This window comes from Lipotes vexillifer, unplaced genomic scaffold, assembly GCF_000442215.2.
Source record: "Lipotes vexillifer unplaced genomic scaffold, Lipotes_vexillifer_v1.1 scaffold117, whole genome shotgun sequence".
Taxonomy (NCBI): Eukaryota; Metazoa; Chordata; class Mammalia; order Artiodactyla; family Lipotidae; genus Lipotes; species Lipotes vexillifer.
The window spans coordinates 655881-668218 of NW_006785593.1; the positions used below are offsets into that span (position 1 = coordinate 655881).

General features: G+C 37.0%; 1 protein-coding gene across 1 annotated transcript in view; it reads left to right on the forward strand.

The window, feature by feature from the left end:
- PTPRQ (protein tyrosine phosphatase receptor type Q) overlaps positions 1 to 12338 on the forward strand; it is a 210444-nt gene that overhangs the window by 155507 nt on the left and 42599 nt on the right. The window contains exons 33-34 of the mRNA XM_007457658.1: positions 1844 to 1917; positions 11362 to 11461. Coding sequence (XP_007457720.1) covers positions 1844 to 1917; positions 11362 to 11461 — 174 coding nt within the window. The remainder of the gene's footprint in view (positions 1 to 1843; positions 1918 to 11361; positions 11462 to 12338) is intronic.

A 12338-nucleotide genomic window follows, 5' to 3' on the forward strand; every position in this document is an offset into this window, starting at 1 on the left:
GCTTAAAAGTAATTATGGTTTGATGTGTTAAGTGACTAAGGGCAATATGAAAAATGTGCAAATTGGAGAACACAGGTAGAATTTAATTCTTTCTGTAAAGGGCAATGTGACTAATGTGTACTATTTTGTGTTTTTCACTCATTTGTCTGCCACGCATGCTAATGTCAGTTTTTAGAAACATGATCCTCATCTTTCAGTTAATTATGGCTTCAGTTTACCTCAGTCATAGCAATCATTTTCAGCTTTTCATACTATCAAACAACTGAATGAGGAATTGAAATCTTTACAATTCACTTTAATATTTGGTATTGTATAGATTATAATAATCTAATATAAAAACCAATGCTGATATTTTAGCTTTATTAAATGCTTTGCTAAATTGGTTATTTTTCTCCTACTAAATTGACTGTTATTTTGTGTCATGACTATAATTTTTTGATTATTTAAATTATTTAATTTTCAAAATATAATTTTTACTACTAAATTTGAAAAATACAGCTAGTTTCATTTTTGCCTGCTAAAGCACTGTTAAATTCTTCATAAACATCCTAGGACAAGTTAACATTAGAAAAGTTAGAGAAGTTAGGCATTTGAAAAAAGAATGCTCTATTATCTGTTATTAAGTACCATTACTTGGGTTACTAAGTTATGGCCTGAAATTAATCATCATATGATAACAGTTACAGAAATGATATACCACAAAGTTTAATATTTATCCAAGAATTGTTGACTTTACATAATTTTTTCCAAAACATTTCATATAATCCATAAAATCATAAGAATTTGAGAAGAATAGGGATTAAATTATGAAATGTGATTTATTAATGTAGATTGGTTTTATATTTTAAAATTCTTGTAGGTTCATAGTTTTGTTTTTTTAAAGAGTACAGATTTCCTTTTTAAAAAAATTTATTTTTGGCTGCGTTGGGTCTTCGTTGCTGCCCGCGGGCTTTCTCTAGCTGTGGCGGGGGGGGGCTACTCTTCGTTGCAGTGCGCGGGCTTCTCACCATGGTGGTTTCTCTTGTTGCGGAGCATGGACTCTAGGAGCATGGACTTCAGTAGTTGTGGCATGCAGCCTCAGTAGTTGTGGCTCGTGAGCTCTAGAGCACAGGCTCAGTAGTTGTGGTGCACGGGCTTAGTTGGTCCAAGGCCTGTGGGATCTTCCTGGACTGGGGCTTGAACCCATGTCCCCTACATTGGCAGGCGGATTCTTAACACTGTGCCACCAGGGAAGTCCCATAGTTTTAAAATAAGGTAAATTTCGGTTGTCTCTGTGGTGACAGAATCAACCAGTGATTTTTAAGATTGACTTTCTTCTGCATCCATTTTGTATTTCATATGTCATGAAAGCACAGAACGTGAAAATACAGCTGTACACACTCGGAATTAAGAAGCATTGTTCTTCATTTGTTTATATTTGGACAGGATGAGTTTTATATGACTATTCTAAATCTGGCTTATTGGCATTTTCAAAGGTGGCTGAGGTATAACAGTTATTATGCTTTATATTTATAAAGTTTGCTTGTGCAGACATTCAGTGGTTTCATCCAAATAAATCTATGAAGGAGGTGATCTACTGATTCATTTGATTAACCTGCTGACTCTTCATGAGTCTGGTCAAATTTTTGGTCACTCTCCCATGAAGTTCAAGAGGTCCATGTACAAGATAATTTCACGTAAAGATATTATTTACTTGTCCTGATGGTGATTGATTTCCAAGTTTACACTTTGTAAGTTAACTTTCTCTTTAACAAAAATGTCTTTTTCACAGCCATTTGTTAAATTATTCATAGAAAAAAAAAGTCATATGGTATGTAAACTGTTGTTGTTTTTTATTTCATAGGTTTAAATTTAGAGCCACAAATGTCATGGGACAATTTACTGACTCTGATTACTCTGATCCTGTTAAGACTTTAGGTAAGACATATTTTGTAGTTAATTTCATTTATAATCTCAACATGCTAATCACAGCTGTAACATTCATTAGTAAATGTATTAAGCCATGACGAATGTTCTCAAGGATAAAATCATTTCAAGGTTAATTATCCTAAGGAAAAAATAGTATTTATAATACTCTTTTAAGTGATGGATGTTCCATGTATTCAAGTCTGGACATAGACTTCAATGTGGTATTTGGTCTAGGCTGATGTGTGAAATATTACACTAAGCAAATATTTATTTGGCTGTTTAATATGTAATCTTATATGTAAAACATTTTTACATCATAAAAAAAAAGGATTATGGAAACTTTCCTGAAATAATCCTAAAAGATAGACGCCTACCTGTCTTTTTAAATTTTATTTTCTTTCTGATCAACTCTGAGTTTTTCAATTATATCCACCCAGTCAGGCCTGAATAAAACATCAATACAGTTTAGTCAGATGCAAGTATATTTCTTCTTCCTTTTCTCCCCCTTCCTCTCCCCCTCCTGCTCTCCCTCTGCTACGGCTACTATTTCTTCTCTTTCCCATCGTCCTTCACCACCAGCCTATCTAACATTAAATACTCTGGGCCAGACATACTCTGAGGCTCTTTGTATGTATTCACTGATGGGCTCTTCGCAGCTGTCCTTTAATTTAGGTCAGTGGTTCTCAACCAGTGATTTTACTCTCCAGGGAACATTAGGCAATGTCTGGAGCCATTTTCGGTTGGGTTGTCACAATTGTGCGGGCTGAGCTAGTGGCATCTAGTGAGCGGAGAGGCCAGGGATGCTGCTACCTATCCTACAGTGCATAGGACAGCCCCTCCAGCAGAGCGTTATCTAGCCCACAGTCAATAGTGCTGAGGTTCAGAAACCCTGTTAGGTGTCAGTGTTAGTTCCACTTTACAGACAAGGAAACCGCGGCCCAGATTAAGTAATTACATGGCTCTGCCGGCACAAATTTTACAACCATTACAATACAAATGCAAGATTTAGACCTGGATTCAAATCTTGGCTCTACCACTTGAGAAAATAATTTCTATAAACCTCAGTTTCCTTGTTTGGAAAATGGTGATATTACCTGCCTTGCGAGATTTGTGTAAAATAATATAGGTAAAGATATTAATATTTTATAGTTATAAAGGGTTCAATGCTTAATAGCTTCTTTTTGGATGAGTTATAATGGAAGATTTTAAAAATATATTTCCTTAGGAGAAATTGTTTCCCTAGGACTTCTCTGAGTAAATCACAGCTTTCTATTTCCTCTGTGTCAGGCTCTGAGAGTGTGGAACTTTGTGTGTTGTTCTGATCCACAGTATATCCACAGTATATCAGGAATGCAATAGATTTCAGTGATAATTATGGCTGGAAGAAGACAGAAAATGTTCCACCCTTTTTAGTTAGAAATTCTCATATGGTTGTGGAACATTAATTGTATAAACCAGTTTCTGCAGCCTCCGCTTAGTTAAGGAAACTTTGGACCTTGAAGAAACGAAGGGGCACACGGTTTGCTACATTAATGTTTATAGGGGAATAACCTATAAATTTCGTTGGCTGTGCTGTCTGCTTAAATTCCATACAATCACTGGTCTGATTAATTTTACGTAATCAATCATTTTTAAATCAGCTGACTAGACTTGTGGTTTTGAAGCTGTGTCAAGCGTTTCTGCATTTGATAGGTGAGTTTATCACACCCTGACACCACCACAGTAAATGTTTTGATGGCATCAACTTAACTTCCTTTAGGTTATAGCATTCAGAAACTACGTATTATCACAGCTAAATGGTGACCCGGTATATTTACTGATGGAAGGTAAGAAACATAGTACAAGTGGATTAGCTCATATATCTTAAGAGAGATGATAATTTGAGGATGCCGTGCTAAAAAGATCACTTTGTTGTGTTGTTTGCTGTGTGCTGTTCATCTCATAGCTTGCTGGTTTTATATAGATTATGGATATGAGGACAACATACTCAGCCAATTATCTGAAAGGTAAAGTTGAGACATCTAGGTTAATAGGAATGAAAGAAGAGGGAAACCAAGCATCAGGAACCATGGTGTGCAGGGACGTGATTCCCAGATTCTACTAAATGGCTTCCCTTTGGCCAAGGATGGGCCTCATCCATCACTTTGGCCACAGGTAGTCTCAAGATGTCCCTCAGCGACGGTCTTCTCATTCTTTGTCTCTCAGCCAAGGCAGTGGAATACAATAAGTAATTCTAGGAGACAGAAGAAATACACCATCAGTTCTCTGATTCCCCTTTTGGAATCATCACCACCACCCAAGTCATCCAGGTGCTAATGTTTGTGTGCCCTGGTAACAGCAGGAGTATAAGGGGATGTAAGATGTATAATGAACGGCAGAGCACCAGATCCTGTCAAGGTCAGAATAGGAGGGACTAGGGAAACACAGGCTGGGCACAGTCAGTGAAATGCCATTGGGTTGGTAAGGGGTTGTGACAAGGAAGAGTCCCACGTATCTACGATCAATTTTTCAGGGTTCATATGCTATTTGGAGACCAGTGACACCAGGATAGCCTTTCAGGCTCCTCCTTAGGGTGGCCTCCCATGGGCTCTCTCCTGATAGACAGCAGCTTTATAATAGGACTTTGCTCTCTAATGCTTATTCCGATTGACCACATAAAATTCTGTTATCTAGATAGTTATTTGTAGCTAGGAAAACAGTGCCGGGCAGGAGTGGAGGAAATTAAAAGGAGTGCAACCCTCAATTGGTTGGGGTGAAATGAAATGTTCAGATTTGGAATATGGTGTGTGCCACTGGAGCAGAATTCCTTGATGTCCATCAAAGTAGCCCAGTCATTTTGCTGGTTAATGGATGTAACAATCAATTTCTGGCCTCATATTAATTTTCTACCTGGCTATTGGATATTGTGGTTCTGTGTATATCAGATTCACTCTTGAGTCAGGAACCAAAGAACACCCTCCAGAAAAGGTGCTGGTCTATAATTGACATTAATAAAAGGCCATGGAGTCATAGAGTTTTTGGAAAAAGAACACTGCTGAGGAGGATATAGTAGAAGGACCCAAAAAGGAAATAAAGTTGATTGTTTCTACAGTGGGCAGTGGTCAATGGCAAGAATGGTTTCACGGCTGTGAGAATGGAGGCAAGCAAACAGTAAAATGCATTGGTATAATATCCCTGGTGTCATCGTAAGCATACAAAGGATGTTTGAGTCCTTTTTTTCTCTCAAACATGTCATGTATTGGGATATAGGTTAGCATTTGCAACAGGCTAGTGGCTCCCAGCATTTCTAACAGGCCTGCCCAACACTTAGGTGTGCATCTCACACTTCAGCGAAAGAAGTCTAGGTCCCATCTAGGTCATCAAACCACCACTGGATGTACTGGTATTTTGCACACCACGGGCAATGAGCTTTGAGTCGCCTATCAATACAGCAGGATTTAAGTGCCTTTGCAAAGCTGTGTTTCTAAGTTAGTATAGGACATACACTTACAAGACAGACCATTTTGATAGTGGTTGTGCCTGTCAGAGATATTATTTGGATGTTAAAATTAGGGGCAAAGAATCACTGATGAACTAAAAGGCTTAAGTTTTGGGAAAAAGGCTAACAGCAGTACAAGTGAGAAGGGGCCAGACAGGGCTTTGCTGAATAAGGATTGATAACATGGAAGAGGTTTGCACGTTGGGAAATCTTTATGGCCTGTAGGAATAATGGGAAATGACATGTGCCATCATTTTGACCCTAAAGAAATACTTACAACTTACTTGATTTTGTTTTCACTCAGGATTGAGCATTAGGATTTTTATTAAGAAAATTCACAAGAATCCTTCTTAAATTCTTTTTTAAGAATCCTCCTTAGGCACACCAGTTTATGGAAACTGCTTGTAGGCAATGTTTTGATTGCAAGGTTTAATTATAGAGGATTCCTGTGATTTGAAAACCAGACACTGCTTTCTGCACCTCACAGGGCTTCATTAAAGCTGAACAAGTTGAAACCTTAAACCTCATGGCAAAGGCGCTCTGTGATTGTTTTCTTTTGTCATAATACTTCTCATTTAATTACTGTGCTAACAATGAAAAGTTCCAGTATGCTCACTTGGGAACAGAGATAGAGAGTCACTATATATTTTTTGCAGCAAAAGGATCACTTGCCCCCAGGACACCAGAGGAGCAGGGGAAGGTTTTATGATGTTAATGAGGCAGTGGCAACGTGATGGTGAACCTCGTAAACTCTGTAGTCAGACAAGCATATTTCAGGCAGTTTTGGCATATATGGAATTTATGTGACCTTGGGTTAGTTACTTAACAAATTAACTTCTGCAATCTTATTTCCAAAATGAGAATAATAATACCTACTTCATAAGCTAACTGGGAGATTAAATCAGATGAATGGACAGATTAATGACTATGAAATGTTATTAATAAAGATATGAAACATTATTTATGTGACAAGCCCTTTATGAGTTTTTCTGTATATAACCTCATGTACTTTTCACTACAACCCTATAACACGATTTCCTGTTTATAGGTATCCCCAATTTACTGGTAAGAAATCTGAAGCTGGGTCTTTAAGCATCTTGCCCAAGCTTACAGAGCTAGGAAGTGGCAGCACCAGCTTTTAGACCCAGGCAGTCTGCCTTCGGGCAGTGCTGTGCTTATAACCACTGTACTGCATTGCCTGGAAATCACTAAGTGCCCAAGTAGCTTTTGATTTCATTGCTATTTCTCATTTTTCTGTTCCCACAGACTTCCTATCTTTGCTGTACCATTTTCTCTTCTCAACATTTTAAATTATTTCTAGCTGTTCTCTTTGCACCTGCTCATCTTAGCTTTCTGAGGCTAACATTCATACATAAGTATACTGTTTTTACACAGAAAGATGCAATAATTCATTTTTTTTTGTTTTGACGATGACTAAGTATGACTTTGCAACCTGGCCACTGTTTATCATCTACTTCTAATATTTTGCCAATATGATGTATTAAAAAAACATTTATTTAGGGTATTTTAATTTATATTTCTTGAATTATGAAATTGAGAACCTTTAAGTAAGTTCTTTGTGCAGTATTTGAATATTCTGGGTGGCTAATACTGGGCTAAAAGAGAAGAAGTTTTTATACTTAAGTTCTGTTATAAGAAGTTGTTTTCTTTTAAGATTAAGAAGATGATCTTTCATGCAGTAAGTACCTATATCAAGAGCCAGGCATTGTCCTAGGAGCTTTATAACTCATTTAGTTCAAGCTTCTTAGAGATATAAAACTGCATTAAAAAGTCAGATCCATAGAGGAGTTTAAATAATGATAATCAAAAGATAATACTATGAAAAATTAGGTAGTGCTTTATAATTATGATTTGCTTAATTACTACAGTAGTACATTCTGTTATGCAAATAAGGCAATTTAATTTGACCTTTCAATGGATTTTAAGTCTAATCAGGAAATGTACACATTACAAAAAGAATCATGTTTATATTTTTAAGTGAAAGAGTTTTGTTTTCTGTGAAAGGATTTAGAGAAATGACTTCATTCTGTACTGGTAATGCTCTGTGGGTACGTGCATAGCAGTGAATCAAAATTTGTGCTGGACAGTCATAGTACATTTTGTCCTTTCCTAGTAGTACATTTGTAATACATGTGCCCAAAGGATTACCTATTGTTTATTAATACATCATATGTCATTTCCTCACTTCACCTGGCTAGTGCTTTGAAATGGTAATCTAATCTGAAATTTTTTGTGGTCTATGAAATCATTTTTTCCCCACTAGGTTCCAAGGTCCAGTGACTCAATACTACCTGATAAAGATGATTCTATTCATGTTTCCTTTCCCAAGCATATCCAGTTAGGAGTCAGCATGTGAAAATTCATGAAACAAACCATTTACATTTTAATGTATGAAAAAGGTGTATCTAAAATACCTTATGAGAGGGCTTCCCTGGTGGCGCAAGTGGTTGAGAGTCCGCCTGCCGATGCAGGGGACGCGGGTTCGTGCCCCGGTCCGGGAAGATCCCACGTGCCGCGGAGCGGCTGGGCCCGTGAGCCATGGCCGCTGGGCCTGCGCGTCCGGAGCCTGTGCTCCGCAACGGGGGAGGCCACAGCAGTGAGAGGCCCGCGTAAAAAATACCTTATGAGCTACATGCTCCTTTAGAGTCTTCTAAATTTAGCTGGAGATTCTAGATGACCATGAAACTCTGATAACTGTTTAAGATTCAGTATTCATTCAAATCCACCATGCAGAATAGCCACAGAATCATAGTGTTAACATTTCATAAGCACCAATCCAGGGAAGAAAAGATGAAACATTATCCCCTGCATATTTTACAGATAGTTAACCTATTTTGTCACTTGACTTTAATACTTTTTACAGTAAAATTATACGTTATGTAACTTAAAATTGGTTATAATTTTAATTACTAGTTGTATCAAAATAATAACTTATATATTATTTGGTTTAATGCCTAATCTTCAAGCTGAAAATTTTTAATTTCTATTATACTTCAAAATCGATATTTTTAGGTATCAGTAAATTTAGAAAATATTTATTGAGCATTTGCTATGTGCCTGATACTATTTTCAGGACTTGGAATACAATTTTGAATACAACAAAGACTCCTGTCCTCAGGGATCTTACATTCTGGACAGGTAATAAACAATAAGATAATAAATAAATGAATTATAAGATGTTACAAAGGGCTATGGAGAAAAGAAAAAGTAGAACAGAGTGTAGAGGAGGTAGAAGGGGGAGGGCAGGAAGTGAAGGAGTTGCAGCTTTCAATCTTAGATATGGTAATGTCTTAGTCTGCTTGGGCTGCCATAACAAATACTATAGACTGAGTGGCTTAAACAACAGAAGTTTATTTTCTCACAGTTCTGGAGGCAAGAAATCCAAGATAAGGTTCCAGCCACTTCAGTATGTGGTAAGGGCTTTCTTCCTGGCTTGCAAAACGGCTCCTTCTCGCTATGTATGGCCTCATAGGGCCTTTCCTCAGCATGTGCACACGGAGGGAGAGAACTAGCTTTCTGGTGTCTCATCTTAAAAGGACACTAATTCTATCAGATTAGAGCCCAACCCCTGTGACCTCATATAGCATTAATTACTTCCTTACTCAAATACTGTCACACTGTATTTGTGTTAGGGCTTCAACATATGAATTTTGGAGGGACACATACATTCAGTCCGTAAGAGGTGGTCAGTGTAGGCTTCACTGACTAGGTGATATTTGAGTAAATTCCTCATGGTAATGAAACGGCTACCCAGGCAGATCTATAAAATACATTTCTATGCACAGGAAGAAGCTGGCCAAAAGCCCTATATCAAGAGTTACCTGGTGTGTCCCAAGAACAATAGGGAGGCCAGTCTGGCTCCAGAGTTGTAAGCAAGGTGGAGATTGGAAGGGAAGTCAAACAGATAACAGGGAACCAGAGGCCATTAACCTATGGCCATAGGCCATTGGAAGGACTTTGGATTTTGTCTGTGAGAGATAAGGAGGATTTTAAGTAGACAGGTAATGTTTTAAAATCATTACTCTTGCTACTATGTTGAGAATAGATGGAAGGAGGACAGGGTGGGTATAGGAAGACTTGTTAGGTGTCCATACAACAATTCATGCAAAACAGGATGGTGGCCTTGATCAGGATGCTTGCAGCAGAGGTAGTGAGAAGTGAATAGAGCGTACACGAAAGTTTTGAATAGTATAATGAACCCCCAAATACCTATTAATTAAATTTAATAATTTTTAATGGTTTGCCACGTCTGTTTTAATTACACATTTTTCATTTTGTTTCTGAAGTATTTTAAAGTAAATCACAGAAAGCATTATATATTCTACTCCAAAACAGTTTAGCATATTTCTCTAATAAGTATGTTGTTATATTGTTGCAGTTCAACAAAATTAATGATAAATCCTTGATATTATGTAGAACTATATATATATATATATATATATATATACATATATATAGTTTCAAATCATCCTCTGATTTTTTTCTTTGTAGTTTGTTCAAAACGGGATCAAGAGTTTCCATTTTTTGAATTTGTCTGATTGCTTTTCATTGGTGTCATTAACTCCTTTTCCTACTTTCTTATAAATTAGAGATAAGATCTAAAGGTTTGAATAGTCACAATGAACATTTTTGGCAGGGCTACTTTACAGGTGTTGCTGCGTAGATCAAAATACCTCACATCAGGAGGTGTATAATACCTGGTTGTCACATTTTCAGTGATGTTAAAATTGATCAGTAAGTTTAGTGGTAATGACAGCAGGACCTTTCACTGGAAAGTTGTTTTTTCCCTTGTTATAACCAGCAAATAATCTGTGAGATGATAGTTTGACATTCCCTAAATATCAAATGCCTTTCAACCTTCCTCCTAGTCATTTAGAAATACACTTATGATTGTTACCTGAGTCAATTATTTCATTAGGAATGCAAAATTAATCTCTAATTTTATTATTTCTTCCACATTTATTAAACAGAATTCTCCTCTAATAAGGAGCTTTATCTCCTTAACTGGGGCTATTTTTTAATTCATAAAAAACAGCTCATATGAGAAAGCCACGGGAAAAAATGCTTAATTTTCTCTCTTTAATTACAAATTTTTAGAGTGAAAAAAAGAGTTGTTTAGCTAAAACCAGAGGTTACAAATTAGTACCTTTTTGGTTTTAATTTTCATTTCTCTTTCATTGAATAATATTAGAACTCATGGATTTTTTATATTGAATCTATTTCAATCAATTTCAGTTTTTATTCATTATAAAGTTTAAATTGTTCCATCTTTGGCCACCTCTTCAAGATGATCTTTTGTTCTTTCCATACCATTAGCCTTTGATCATTTCTTAGCTTTCTTGCCCCATTAGATATCCCAAATTCCTTTTGTTCCCTAATCACATTTTGGAATTACTATCTCTCCAAGTTTTCCTAGTTTCTTTTAGTGAAAAACATAGAGCTAACAGGATTTCCTCAGAGATTTTGGATGTGTTCTATGAAAGAGAAAGTCAAGTATGACTCCAAGATTTTTGGCTTGAGCAACTAGAACAATGAAGTTGCCATCGACTAAGATGGAGAAAGATGCAGTTGAAAGGAGGGAAGAATAGGAGTTCAGCTTTGGAAATTTTGATTTTTAAAATTTAATTACACTTCTAAATAAAGATATATAGTAGGCAATTGGATATACAAGTCGGGAGTTCCTTAGATTACAGTTAAGTAGTCATCATCATATAGATGAAAATTAAAACCATGAGGCTGCACAGGTTCACCAAAGGTGTGAGTTTAGATAGAGAAAAAGAAGAGCACCAAGGATTGAGCTCCAAAGTTAGAAGATCTAGGAGAAGAAGAGAAAGACATTTGTACACTTCATTAGCATTATTGAGAAATATGTCAAATTTTTTTTCTGTATTTTGAGACCCAATGTAGTATTACATATAATAATAACTAATGATTTTATACGTCTTCCTCTTCAGGTGAAGGGCTTTCAGAAAGATCTGTAGAGATTATACTTTCAGTCACTTTGTGTATCCTTTCAATTATTCTTCTTGGAACAGCTATTTTTGCATTTGCAAGGTAAGACTGACTTGTACTTATTCCTAAGATGCTTTATGGACATCATTCAGTCATGGCCCAATCAGGAGACAGAAGCCACAATGGTTACTTTAATGGGAAACATTTAATAATATGTTAACTAGTAAAAATAGTTAACAACTAAAGGGGGTAAGAGAAAACACTAAGGGATCCAGAAGTAGCAAGTGCAACAAAGCTACTCTCTCTAGGCTAAGGAAGAGTGGACAGTAAAGGAACAAAGAACTAGAAGAAATCTCACTCCCAAGTTTGACATGGAATGGCTACCACAGGCACACACAGCCCTATCACCTATCTTTGTGCAAAGAAATATGACAGAGGACGGGCTGGAGCTGATCCGTAGAAGCTACCCATCGTTCCTGGAGAGTTGGCAGGCTGGGATCGGACAGTGGAAGCAGCCCACTCTTGCCTGATCGCGTGGGTGGGCTGGAGCTACCTGGAATCCTTCACTGATGGAGAGAGCATGAACTTAAGAGGCAGCTAGTGCTCACCCAGGTGGGCTGCTGGGCTTCCACAATGAATAAGAATAATGCAGCACTAGAACACTCAAGGGAAGTATCTCCCTGTCCCTATTGCCTTGCAGGATGACTGCAGTGTCCTCTATTGAGGAAGTTTAACATCCAGCCAGCTGGCAAAGGAGAAATGTTACAGAGTCTAACTTCAGTATCACAAAGCAGGGCAAAGAAGTGTGGTTGTAGAGCTGAGAGACAAAGTGGTAACACAAAAGCAGAAGCTGCCAGGCTTTCTACATCTTTTTGAATATTTTATAACTCTGATAGGTTTAATTGAAAAATATTTTAATCAGGTCTAAATTTCAGATTTTATACAGAAGAGATGACTTTTCCAGTAAGGACACTTTAAA